The sequence below is a fragment of the Bacillus rossius genome, chromosome 6 (assembly GCF_032445375.1).
Source record: "Bacillus rossius redtenbacheri isolate Brsri chromosome 6, Brsri_v3, whole genome shotgun sequence".
Classification (NCBI taxonomy): Eukaryota; Metazoa; Arthropoda; class Insecta; order Phasmatodea; family Bacillidae; genus Bacillus; species Bacillus rossius.
Window position 1 is genome coordinate 20,270,940 of NC_086334.1, and position 13,944 is coordinate 20,284,883.

Sequence of the window (13,944 nt, forward strand, 5' to 3'; positions counted from 1 at the left end):
AATCAATCTAGTTTTGTTTCTAGAGCTAATTTTTATATTTAGGTTGTATTGTATTTGTTTTTCAGGCCACTTAAAATTTAGTTTGTTTTTCAAGACGCTCTTATATGAACTTTATTAGTTGGACAAAGAATAAAATTTGTATACATAAGTATAATTATGTTTCTCTAAATATCTATTGTATAAATTGTATACATATTAATAAAATTTAACTAAATACATTGTTACTTTTGGATAAGTATATTCAAACAATGTAGACTGATTAAATACAGATTAAATTCGACGAAGAAATTATTTTCGCTTGCACCTTCGTATCTATAAATACACGATATAGGTAATCTCGTAGGCTACTTTATGCAATCATTTTAATTGAGTATTAGTGTAGTTGATATAAATGAATTCCAAATGCGAATATATGTATAAATAAGTAATTTGTAGGGATTATATAAAAACACTTGTATTTGTATTATATAATTGTTTCGTATCATAGCTAAAGATTACGTAATTAAAAAGTTATTAGTTAAATTATAATAACACATTTGCTGTATTGAGCCAGTTATTTGGTTATGTACTTTATTCTCGAAAGTATTTATTACATAATGATTAAAAACAAATCAAACAATGACTCGCGCTTGTCTACATTTATATACAAATGTGTATCAAGCGATCATTGATTTCCTCAAGGATGTGTTCAAAAAGCGATCTTTGTTACTCACATACAAATCGTCGTCTTCTGTCTTTGTCAATATATTTGAGAAAAAGAACCAATAAGGCGCCCGGACTCAACCAACAAGTATTTTCTATCCTTGTCTAGCGAGCCTTCACAGCGAACTTGCGCGGTACAAAGCGACGAAGATAGTTTACGCGATCTAACATGCTGTACGTAATGCAATATTTAGTTCATATAGGTCAGAAAGTTACAATACTTTGAGAAAGTAGGCTACGCGAAATTTGGGTTATTGATATAATAATGCAAGCGGTAAATTTACTCGTGATAAAGTAAAAATCGGTAGTTGATAAATGAAAACGTAGCGGTGTGGTCATGTACTGGAGAGACGTGTTTTAAAATAATACAAGTAAGTTCGCAGAATAAAGTACAAGAAAATTACAAATCATTAAGTTTAAAAAGAAATGGAGGTATCGAAAACATTGCAAGAAAATATAAGGAACGTCCAAAATCAATTGAAACTTGCAATTCAGAATCACCAGGTAAGTTCTCAAAGTGATGATTGTTGTAATTTCGAACTTTGTTTTTTAAAATGTTCGTTGTATTTAATGGAATGAAAAATTTTGAAATTAACAAAATACATGTCATCTATATTAGAGATGTGCGTGTTATTAATTTGTAAATAGTTCAATCCATTTGCCGGTATTGTTTTATGATGTGCTCCCACATGACGGAGATAATTGCTTGAAAAGCGTTTGCTTGAGAACAATGTACAGAGCGAATCAACGTATAAGCCTTGGCGTAGTCTGATTAAATCATACATAATAATGAGTTTTTGTTAGTTTTGCTTTGCGATAAGCTCACGTGAATGAAAGTTTTGATGACCTACTTTTTGAATAAACTTTATAGAGCAATGGAATCCCATCATTTGGATCTTTTATCAGTTCATCACGTGCCACAAATTATGCATAGGATTAAAGTTTTGTAGTATGTTAATTATCAGTATCAATTCAAAATTAATATTTCTCGTAATCCTAGCCAATAATTTAAAAAAGACAATGCTGAAAATGGATTTTAAGCATTAATTTTATAATTTTAATTTTTTAAAGCATAATCTGTAGATACCTTGTGAATGCAAAATTTTATTTTTTTTTTTTTTTTTTTTAAGAAATATACATTGCATTAGAGGTATATGATTACTTGGAAATTCTGTTGTACAATGTTAAGGAATGTCCACAAATCATTAATTTTCTTTTTAATTAAAGTGGATTTACTATGTATTTAATCATTTTTTTAAAGGCTGAATTTACATCTGGCTTTGTTAAACATATCTTTCTTTTGCAGGTGATCTTGTTGAAGCATCAGTCAAATCCTTCGGTAAGATTGCAGTGAATACATATTTTACACACAATTATTTTTGTAGTTTTTTAAAATAAGGCTCTATTATGTAAGCTAGCTGTAAATTGAGGCACTTTCTACCTTATTTTTATATATTTAAAACTATTTAATGCATATTTGTGTACAGGAACATGTGTGATTGGCCTGGAGTGTAGAAACCACTTTGGCCACTATTTGCTTTCATAGAGGGGATATATACCCCCAATATCTCTTACTATGTGTGTTAGATTATTTTATTTAATTAGTCTAATAAGTCTCGGTTTAGATACAACGGCCCATTATATTAATCACTGGGGTGGTAGTGAAATAAAAGTAGTCCCATACATAGTCATGTAATTCTATACATTGGGCTTTAGGATATAATAGTTGTTTACTGTTTTAACAAATTAATTCAAACACAATAATTATTTCAGTGGATTGTAACTCTTCTTAAATAGTGGACTGATATTATTGCAATTTAATGGTAGGTCTGATAAGGCTTTAGAAAAATACATCAAGATAACTGATAAAGAGTAATGGGAAATATTTTCATGAAGTAAGCAAGCAAATTAATACTCTGTTTCCAGTGAGTGTTTGTCATTTTTGTTATGTTGTAGAGTGGCAACGTGAAAGTCCAGCTATGGGAGATCCAGAAACACATTATTTCGTTAGGAGAGGCCCAGGTAAGACTGTTGGCTGTTTTAAATTTTCAATCAATGTTATTGGTATTTTAAAAATATATTATATATTTAAAACATGATTGCAGTAGTAATATTTTTTTATTATTTGGAAATAATATGCAAAATTAATTTGAATAAAGAGATTTAAAGATCAAGCTCTGTATGTTTTATCTTTTTAAGAAGACTTATGGTAATAATGCATACCTACATCTTGTATATGACAGTATGCTTTAAGGTAATGGTTAAAAATTTTCATTTAAAAATATTTACTGTAGTTATTGAGTTATCAAATAACACACATTACAGACATTTGTCAACAAAAATACCATATTTTTACATTGTTTCATTTGTGAAAACCATTTTTTTTTTTTTTAATTTTTAAGATTTAAAACAAAAACTGTTACAACTTTATGTAGTTTATTAATAGTTCAGTAAATTTCATTAAAATGAGCTACATTTTAGAGACATGAGCCTCTGATGCAAATTTTAACCTGCAAGTGACTGCCGCCTTACATGCAGAAATGCTCAGAATCACTGTGGACTTGCCGGAGGTCACAGTACAATGCCAAGTCAGGCATCTGTAAACAAGGATGTGATGCGATGGCAGAGCTGGTATTCCAGGGCGTCGTGTGCTGTGCTCGCAGAAGCGCTTGGTGCAGCAGCTGCGCAAAGAGCTGGAGGCCAACTCGACCAACTGCACGCTGACCCCGGCACCCGTGCACTCCCCCCAGGGACCGAGCCCTTCGCCCCCACAGGGACCAAGCCCTCCGCCCCCCCAGGAACCTCCTGCGAACCACAGGCAGCCGGCTCCCGACAGGTGAGTTGTCAGCACGCGTCTCACTTCCACCAGTTTGCTACTCTGTCTTCTTGTGAGCTGCTGTCTCCGAAATAACTGAACGTAATACGGCAGCTTGCTGTAGAGCTTGGTTTCCAAGAATTCTTCGATAAAATGTTGTGGCTAACGTTTGCTTGTCGATCAGATGCATGTTCAGCTTTATGTCTATCACGTTGTCTCTAGCAAACTTAACGAATATTTACTTCATTTTTATTATTGTAGGATAGTCAAAATTTAATCTAATTTTTCAGATTTTTGCAATGTAAAAATGCAACGAAAGTTGATTGAACTCTGTTTAAACTTACTTTTTCTTTTTTCTTTTTTTTTTGTTAGTAATTTTATGTACAAAGATCTTGGACCGAAAAAAAAATTATATTGGGTAAAATTTAATCAGGTGATGCCCTACATTAGCATGGTTTTTTTAAATGCTTGCTCCGGGAAAACTAGAATTCTGAGCATTATCTTTCAGCATTTATAAAATAACAATATAGGCAGATGATAACTTTGAACTTAACAATGATTAATTATTCTTTGGTAATGAAGTACAAGTTACTTTGTTGAAAGTTTCCTCCCTCTTTTTTTTACTTCAGTACTTTGAATGGCAGTTGTTGGCGATGCGCTGGACTAGTCTTAGACACAAGCCGGCCTGTGAGATATCTCATATTTAAGAAGAAAAGTAGACCACCTTTGGCCATAGTAGTTTTGTGTACGGTAATTATTATTTTTTTACTTTTGTAATTGTAGCAGTTGGTTGGACTATCTAGTGGATGGTGACGGAGTACGGACAGATGCAGATGGTGTGGGTGACGGGGAGGACGCGTGCTGCTTGCCGACAGTGTGCCGAGACGCTCCCCTAGCCGCTGCGCGTTACCGAAGGAGCGGGAGTGCCCGGCGCCGGCTGGTGTCGGCTGCCCGGCCGCCAGCGCAGCCGTGGCCCCGGCGCCCACGGCCAGTCCCCGGCGCGACGACCTCGTCGGCGTCGGCAGCACTTCCTGCAAGCTGGATTTCATGGCTTCTCTGGGTACGATCTAGACATTGCTCCAAATAGAAATACTTGCTTCATTTCAAGGTTTATCTCCACACCCATCCATTTCCTAGATATAAACCTCTTTCAACTGTACTGTAAAACCCTTCTAAAAATCTTTTTATGGAAGCAGGAAATTTAAATTTCTTTATATGGTCGACTTATTCTCATATTGTGTGTATTCTTTACAGATTCAGTTTACAGTTATACCTACTGGATAATTTTTTTTTTAAGTGACATTGCTAAACACTACCTAGCAAAACACAAAAGTAAATATTCCTTTTTCTCTCTTCCTTCCCCCCCCCCCCCCCCCCTTCCCCCATCCTCCCAAATCTGATGGCGTCGGAAGAAAGGCATTGCATATAATTGTTGCCTAAAGTACTAAAACTGACACTCAGACATAAGGTTGTACTCAGGGACGCAACAACTAAATTTCCAAAGGGGGGGCAATATACCTTTTTATAAAGAATCATCTATCCCTCCTATTGAAGCTGGGGGTCCGGGGGTCCTCCCCCAGGAAAATTTGTATTTCAAGGTGGAAAATGGTGCTATTTAAGCAGTTTTATTATCTAAAAAATGATTACACAGCACTTTCTTTGCCCCCGTTTGCCCCCACTTAGAGGTTTCAGAAGGGGGGGGGGAATACCCTTGCCCCCCCCCCCCCCTGTTGTTGCGCCCCTGGTTGTACTGTATTTATAGGTTTAATGCTAATGATGTGGATGAGATAGCCCTAATTCATTCCCTGCATTTTTGATTAATCAATTAATCAAAAGCCTGCAAGTAATCACTGATTCCTAACAGACTGCATCACGGAGTTGTATGACATGAGATACATTCTTAAATGAGGTTTTTGTAAATGCTAAAATCATCTTTACCATCATTGGTACCAGACTTGCCAATAATTACAAGGGTGTGTTGCAGGGCTTGTGACGCAGGAAGTTCTGGCAGAGATGCGGAACAGAAGGGTCGAGAGAAAGAGACGTAGCACGGCTAATCATGTCCAGTTTGTTTACGGCAACTCTTGGGACATATGTGTGAGTAGTGTACCTGAAACGTTTTGCCCATTGAAGCCTAGTTCAAAAATATCTGTTTCATGAACTTAGAGAAACCATTTGATTCCACAAATAAAATGTTCCTCCTGGCAATCAATGTATCTAAAGTAATGTAGTTACGAGCAGATTATCTTATATGTTCCTGGGGATTATGGGGTCGAGATGAAATTAAATAGAATTTGCTTTGAAAATATTTCAAACTACACTGTTCATGACAGTTGGGTAAGTTCCTAAAATATCTCAGTTATGATTCTAGTTTACATTCTCATTCTTGGAAGTTTGATTCTTTGATTTGGACTCCATACTATTAGTATAGTGCTTACCTGACTCCAATAATTGCAGTAGGTAATATTTGTGAATTTATGATTACAAATAATAGTAAAAGACATCTTATAAATAATGTACAGAACCCCATACATCAAAGGAAATGATTTGAAAGCAAACAGCGGGCAAAGTAAAATACATCCGACAAACAGATAGAAGATTCTAAAATTATCTCAAATCAATTAACTGTTTTTTTATATTGTGGAAAAAAATGATATGGTAATGTAGACCCTTAAAGGCTAAAATTATATTGTAGAATTAATTGTTCCTTTGAACGGATTGTTATTTTTTCAACTGGGGGTATTAAATATATATAATAAAGCCATTAATTATAAAGATACATAAATCTCATATTTAATAGTTAGCACATAAAGCAGTTTATTTTTTTGAATTATTCAACAGGTACATGAACAAGAGATGGTTTGTATAATACACATACAGAAATATGTTTTATTATAAAGAATGTAAATATTAATCCTAATCTTTCTTTTTATACTACCCAGCAAGGGCACGACAAAGTAAAGAATAATTGTATTCAATTTCTTGTTTATGGACCCAAGTGCATTAAAAAAAAATTTTGGACTTATTTTAAAAGGGGCATGTGTTCAATGATTTAAAAGGTTTTAAGCTAAATTAAATTGTCATATTTTATTTGTGGGAAAGAGATTACCATATATGCTCTGAGTGAGATAATGTTTGAAAACATTGCAAGAGCCTGTGACTAAAGCCAAATCAACATTGGCTGGTTGTAAGTAAACAGGTAGTTCTGATATAACAAGTATTTGTGTGAAGCGTGACTGCTTGGTGGATGTTTGTACAAATAGAAACGCAAGAAGGGGAACTACCTGCTGACAAGCAGTGGCTCCAAGGTGTCTGTAGAGCTCCCTCGTGGGGCCAGTCCGCCGGAGGAGAAGGTCCCCACCCTGGCACCGGTACTCCGCAACGCGAGCCTACCAGAGTCACTCACGATACAGCGCATCACTAGCAGCGAGCCTCTCTGTGTCGTCTGCAGGAAGACAGGTGCGTGCATGGTTACGTTTACGCTACGGTGCTTGGGGATGGTGTCCTCGAGGCTTGTTCCTCGACTTGGAAGCTTTCTCCCTCAGGAAGGGAATGACGAGGGAAAGATGTTCGTCGATTGCCCGTCGCTTCACGAGGTACGAGTTGCACAAGGCGCGAGCGCCCAGAGCATGCACAAGGTCGATGGTAAAAGACTGGTTGAGACAGATGCCACATGAGATAGTGCCAACTGAGTTTAGGGGAATAGGAAACAGGACACGTAACTTCCTGCAATGATCTTGAAGTCTTCTTCTGGTGGTGCCGTCCGCGCAGTGCCATTGAAAGGCCAGTGATTCACATGTGTCGTAAAGCGCAGGCAGTTTCGGCAGGCAGAGGAAAAAAAAACATGTTGCTGCGATGAGTCTAGAGAGGCGATAATGCAGGTCTAGGACAAGGGGTACCAACGTGAAGGAGTAGTCTGTTGTTAGGCAGCGCAAGTTGTGTAGACGGGGAAAGGATGCGTAAATCCGCTGCCTCACTCCCTTTGTGTAGCAGGTCAGACTCAGCCACTGTCCAAATATAAAACCATATCATCTTGGCATTAGACATTGCATTCAAAAAAAATTTAACCTGTCCTTTTTTTATTTTCATATTTATAACTTTCTTGTGAATTAAGGAACAATACATATTACTGAATGTTTTAGTTGCAATTTTTAATTCAACGTACTTTTATAAAAATAAATGTATAGTGTTGTTTTACGTGCCTACACATGTTAAGTGTGTGTGCTGCGGTGTGTTGACAGAGAACGTGCAGGTGTGCGCGAAATGCAGCAGCAGCTACCACAACACCTGCGTCAGTGACAGCAACTGTCCTCGGTGCTGCAAGTACGTCTCCGGCTCGCCCAATGGCACAGCTTCTCCCACCATATCAGGTAGACTACGAGTGCCTGCAGAGGTTAACACCTTGCATTTCTCCTAGCACAGAATTCAGTTGCGCGGAATAGCCGGTTAGTTGTTGCGCATAGTCTACATGATTGATCCCATCATCAACACTATCATCTACGGTGGCTGCAACATCAACTAAGAATACCTCTGTTGCATCGTCGATACCATCGACAGCTGAAGCTTCTTTGGCCCAGTCCAACTAATCACCTACAACACCTACCATACTGCAATCTTGGTCATGTGACCTCAATGTCTTTGTGTTTTGGGCATTTGAGCAAAATAATTTTTGAAAGGGTGGGGTATAGTGAGATAACTGAGTTACTTAACATTCAGCTTTTGCAAACCATCGTTTTAAAATTTAAAAAAAAAAAATCTGATGCAGGTGTGGACACTTTAACAGTGTGTGTGTTTAAATGAACTGCTGCTGCAGATTTTTGTGGGCAGTATTTTCTTGTGCAGTTCATCAGGCCATGTAAATTTTCCTGTAAAATGTTGAAGAAACTGAAAAAAACTTGTTAAAATAATGTCTTCAATATCTGGATTGTCACAAATTTTCAGTGCCTGTTATAAGATTGAATAAAATTAAAGATTACATCTTAAACTGCTTTGTTTACTCTGAATGGTGTTCAAAGCCAATTGTTGTAGATGATGGTCTTACTGTGTTTTTGCCCTTGGCAAAAACTATGCTGTGGAGGGTTTATACATTGAAATAAAAAAAAATTCATAGTTAAATAGTAAAAATTAATATTGTTCAAAATACCTATATTTCTTCCTAAATTATTTTACTTATTGCCCATGTTTCAATTTGAATTTATAATTAACTCTGAATGGATGTTTTATAAAAGATTTTATTCTATTAATAAGTGTTTATTTAATCATTTAATGTTTTAAAATAAATAATGGCTGATTTATATTCCAACTCTAAATGAATTCAGAGATTTATTAATTTAGAATCCAGATTTCAACCAACAGTGTGAATTTAACCTTTGTTGTAAAACTGTTTATTAATTATTTCAATTGTTCATTTCTGAAAAATCTATTTTCCTAAAAATTAAAAAAATTAAGAATCTAGGTGTACATTCATTTTAAAACTGTACACAGCACAATAAAATGATCAAAGTTCATGGTAGAATGTAAATGTTAATCTGCCTTATAAAATCATTTTCTAACATCTTTATAGTTATATCATGAATTCAATAAAATAATAATATATTGGTTTGGTTCTATCATTGGGTCAACATGTTAACCTAGCCACTACGGACAGAAACCATTTTAGTCCTCGAGCAAGTGATGTGTCACAGTGAAACAACATATAATGAGAAAGATGTTGTGTAGCAACATTTCCATTCAAGCAGTGTGCAGATTAGTGTAATTTATTATATTTTTTTAATGTATGCAGGAAACTTCAGTAGGCATGGTAGATCTATTTATTAACGTTTAATTTTACTTTTTTATGAATATAAAGTTATAAGAAAATGTGTTTGATAATGTGGTGGAGTTGGTTGACCAGGTATTTGTAGACACACTGTTGGGTTGAAGGGGGATGGTGGTAACAGGAGGTTATTAGCGTGTGATGATGGTCTGATGTGGCAGAAAAGATGAAGCAGAAGCTAGAGCTGCTGATGAAGAGCAATGCTCTGTGCGTGGAGAAGAGCAGCCTGGAGCAGCGCAAGGCACAGCTGGCCGCTGCCATTCAGGTGTGTCCCACAGACAACCAGCGGTTTGTTCAGAGCGCTTCCGAGGGTCTTCTAGCAGTTCATTTCATATTAAAGAATTTAGAAACATAAAAACAAGCCTTAAATTAGCCATTTTAAATATTTAAAAAAATCCAGTCGTGTTAAATCTTACTGTTTATCTATGGAAAAACTCTCAGATTGTGTAAATATTTCCATTTGTATCTTACTGGGGTTTGAACAGTTATTTTTACTTTACTTAGATTGTGAATCATACTTAACGGTGGTGGTGCAACGATTTTGTAATGCCGGTCTTTGTTCCCGCGGGCTACTTTAAATACTTTAATTTGAACTTGATGAGTTAGGTATCGGCGAGAGTGTAGCTGTGCCTGAACTAGTCCAGGGCTGCAGCCAGAACTGGAACACAGTGACAGCGATGTGTGGCTCGGTGTGTTAAAGGACCAGGATGCCATGCGCGGTGAGTTGCTCAAGCAACAAGAGGAGACCACCGTGTCCATCCAGCGAGTACACAGCTTCGTGCAGTCCTTCCAAAGAACTCCGTGCTGAGTGGTCCGCATCTCCTCTAGTGTCCTTCCATTACTGTTACACATATACATAATAAATTTTATATTTGTAAGTTTGTATTTAGATTATATACTACCTCGTGTTTATGAAAAAGGTATTTTTTTTTTTAATGCATTCCATGTGTTGTGATTTTTTTTATTTTTCTCTGCCACATGAATCCATAATGTTTTCTCCATTTACCCTCTTTTATCGCATAATGGTCGCACACGCGCAATCGTCGCACCCATATTTTAGGGCATCAAAATTTGGATTAAAAAAACCGCTCGTGTAAACGTCGCATAATGTTTTTGGTCCCGCTATTAGATTCTGAGCGCTTTGTGTGGGTATTTTTTCCGTATAAAAGGATGTATTTTAAAATGGAAATCTAATATATATTCGGACATTACCACTTACTTATTTAATTAACAGAAATATGAAGTTGTCTGATGTGTAAATTATATTTTAAAGACTTTTTAAACGTTATAACCTTCATCCGTTCGTCAGCGTCGCGGGGTGTATACTGTACAAAACTGTAGCCAGCGCTCGTTGCAATCATTAATGTTTGGTTATGTTGCTTCCCGTATAGAGCACTCGCACGTAGCAGAATATTGATATCTCGCCTAGTGCATACAACACGTATCAGGTGCTGAGTTAACTACATTTGATAGCCTGCATTCTTTCGTGTTGTGTACTACAGTAGTTACGCATTCGTTCGGCTTGCATTTGGATCACACATGTTTTTCTATTTAAAGTTGAATAAAGGTTTTCGTTGTATGACTTGTTATTTTAAATTGTTTGGCGTGCTCTTTTATACTTCCCTTTTTAAGTAAACGTAGTTTCCATGAATGGGTTTCGTTTTTATGAATAGCTTTATCTAACAAAAAAAATTTTTCCAGCATAATCGTCACACCCCCACTTTTCAAACTTGATTTTAGAATAAAATGTGCGACGATTATGCACATTTTATTCTAAAATCAAGTTTGAAAAGTAGGGGTGCGACGATTATGCGAGAAAACACGGTATATTCAAAAAGCTGAAAGTTACTATAAAAGGCATGTCCATGCATTGTTCGTGTAAAATATGAACGTAGTACTATCTGTAATATGCCAAAGTCTCAGCTCCGATTCTTGCCGGTTACTTCTCCGAAATCGTAAGGATGTTTGGGTACATGGCGGTACTAGACTAGACTGAGAAGCACGTCGGTGCCTCGTTTCAGACCCAGAGGTTTTTTAAAAGTACATATAATCAAGCGTTACTCCTTACTACTCAAAGACATGGTAAGAGATCTTTGCTCATGTGCAACTTACTGCTGTGGAAGTGTTCACACTAAGTTGCAAACAAAACGGAGTGCTTTGAGTATCTTGCTGATTGATTGTAGAAGTATTGCTTGCTGTGCTCTCTCTTACCGCGTGAAGAAATTTCCCCCCCCCCCCCCTTCTCTCTCCCTCCTTCCCTCCAATCAATGCCACAGCTCATTACCAAAGGTCAAAATGACGGTACAACTAGGTTGCGAAGGTGTCGTAATTCCAGTTTCTAAGGTGCCTCAGAGCACAGACAAGAAGTTAGACTTTTCCAATATATGTTCTTTTCTTGATAGGGATGGGCATCACTTCAACTATTTCACAGAGGTAACTACCAACTGACTGTTCAACTCTGTTTTCATGTCATGGGGAACGCACAGACTAATGGTAAGAATAAAGGATACAGTGAATTTATAGGTAGAGCACAGATGGGCAGTGAATACCTATTTGTGTGAACAATCTGTCCTGCTTACAAATACATGATGTATTCACTTGACCAAGCACTCAGTTATGTGTGCTCGAAAGAAAAAGAACTGTATGGGAACTTTGTTGAAACATAATCATAGTCAACACAACCTGTACATTAGAACTTATATTTAAAACTCATTACTGTATCTTACATACAAAATTCATCACTATTAAAGATGGATGTAAACACAAGACCCACAAAAAAAATTCACATCATGAATTTTCAATACTTTGGCTGTGAATTCACAACCCGAGTTAAAAGAAGAAAATAAACAATGGTTTTTGTACACAGTGAAGTATATTTTGGCATGGGGCACGGAAGCTTTGCTCTTTAATGGATTGCAAATATAACTGTTACAATCTGTTAATTTTCACAATAAAACATGGCACATCAATAAAAAAATGTGATAAACATATTACTAGTATGAAATGCTTTCTGCATTAAAAATAGAGGTAAATATGTAGAGTAGCGGTATTTGCGTAAAAAAATGCTACAAATCTGAATATACTTTTATTATATGCTCTTTAACTTCCTCTTTTCATTAAACCCGGCAGAGATAAGAAATTCCAAATACTTTAGGAGATACCAAATTTTTAAATTTTCATCACAATACCTCTGCATTCATGCGGCCACCATTGTTTATTGTTTACGAGTATGGTTTTTTTTTTTTTTTCGCGACGTAGGTGAACGACTAAATCATTTTCTACTAACGGCAAAGGAATTGTACCCGCTTCTAACTTAGGTGAGTTTTTAACGTTTCAAATTTTAATGTTTTATTTTTGTTATTTGGATATTGTTGTGTAAGTAATAAGTAAAAAAAAAAAAATTAGGTACGTGAGTTCCTACTGTTCATCCTTTGTCCCAGTTTGTTTGGTCAGGTCAGTTACATTATAAATACTTTAAAATAAAGAACCATTGAAATAAATTCACATTATTTTTAATGTCTGCTTAGTTTGAAAGTATTTATAATGTAACTGACCTGACCTAATCCACCATTTTAGTTCCTACTGTTCATCCTTTGTCCCGGTTTGTTTGGTCAAGTCAGTTACATTATAAATATTTTAAAACTAAACAGCCATTAATATTAATTCACATGATTTTTAATGTCGGCTTAGTTTGAAATTATTAATAATGTAACTGACCTGACCTAATCGACCATTTTATTAATTACGCATTCACGAACACACAGCAAAATAACAAAAATTGCGACGGTCTAATGGTTGCACAGGTCTTGTATTGCAAAATTAAAAAATTTGATATCTCCTCAAGTATTTGGAATTTCTTATCTCCGCCGGTTGTTTTGAAAAGAGGAAGTAAAAGAGCATAGAATAAAAGTATTTTCGGATTTTTAGCATTTTTTTTCTCGCAAATACCGCTACTCTACATATTTACCAAAATAGAACATACTTAGTTGTGTAAGACTTCATAACCTGAAGAATGTATCCTCTGCATGCTGTTAAGTTGTTCAGTATGGGAACCATATATTTATCACTGCACAACTTGTGTGTGCGCTCTACAAGAGAGCACAGACAGGGGCCTTGGCCAGCGTCTCTGGAGTGGTTTAACACTGATCTCTGCTGGTGCCATTCTCCGAGAAGCGACCCCTAGACTACTTACCTGCTCTTCTTTGCCCTCGAGGTGTCTGATCGGCTTTACTCCTCCCAGGGATTGTCCTCACCTCCAAGGCTGGGCCCACACAGCATCAGAAAAAGACGTGAAACTACATGATGCCTCTTGTCAGAGTAACAGTGTATATTCTTGAAATCAAATTGTTTTGATACTCCTACAAAGATGGATTGGTATTTACTTATATTAAAGTAACAATAAAAAAAGTCTTTCATTAGTCAGCTGTGAAAACACTACAGCATGCCTTTGTTGACAAAAATTTTTTTATATTCACGAATGCACAAAACACTCCTACGATCAAACGGTCTGCTCACAATAGTCATTCGATGTTGTCGTTTGTGTCTATCACGACAGTCTGGTGGCATTGTGCCGCATCTGAACTTGTGTGTTGCTTTTATATAAAAACATGGA

At 36.3% G+C, this 13,944-nt stretch overlaps 1 protein-coding gene across 3 annotated transcripts; it reads left to right on the top strand.

Annotated features, from left to right (window-relative positions):
- Nucleotides 1-704: 704 nt before the first annotated feature.
- On the top strand, nt 705-10,251 carry LOC134532793 (PHD finger protein 21B-like). 3 transcript variants are annotated; one of them, XM_063369653.1, is made up of 10 exons: nt 705-1,206; nt 2,009-2,041; nt 2,659-2,724; nt 3,366-3,538; nt 4,393-4,577; nt 5,502-5,614; nt 6,781-6,976; nt 7,759-7,887; nt 9,499-9,597; nt 10,033-10,251. In XM_063369653.1, exons 1-10 carry the CDS (start codon nt 1,129-1,131, stop codon nt 10,053-10,055), a joined length of 1,095 nt encoding a protein of 364 aa, XP_063225723.1. In that variant the 5' UTR covers nt 705-1,128; the 3' UTR covers nt 10,056-10,251. The 3 variants fall into 3 exon arrangements, with proteins under 3 accessions (XP_063225723.1, XP_063225724.1, XP_063225722.1); XM_063369652.1 differs by having other exon boundaries at nt 709-1,206; nt 9,494-9,597; XM_063369654.1 differs by lacking the exon at nt 9,499-9,597 and having other exon boundaries at nt 706-1,206.
- Nucleotides 10,252-13,944: the final 3,693 nt, after the last annotated feature.

What these genes read in the sequence shown, in the direction of transcription:
- LOC134532793 (XM_063369652.1), top strand. Translation starts at nt 1,129, where the DNA reads ATGGAGGTATCGAAAACATTGCAAGAAAATATAAGGAACGTCCAAAAT. An exon ending in AGCTTCTCCCACCATATCAG is followed by an intron (nt 7,888 to 9,493) that starts GTAGACTACGAG and finishes CTGATGTGGCAG; the next exon opens with AAAAGATGAAGCAGAAGCTA. An exon ending in AGCTGGCCGCTGCCATTCAG is followed by an intron (nt 9,598 to 10,032) that starts GTGTGTCCCACA and finishes GGTGTGTTAAAG; the next exon opens with GACCAGGATGCCATGCGCGG.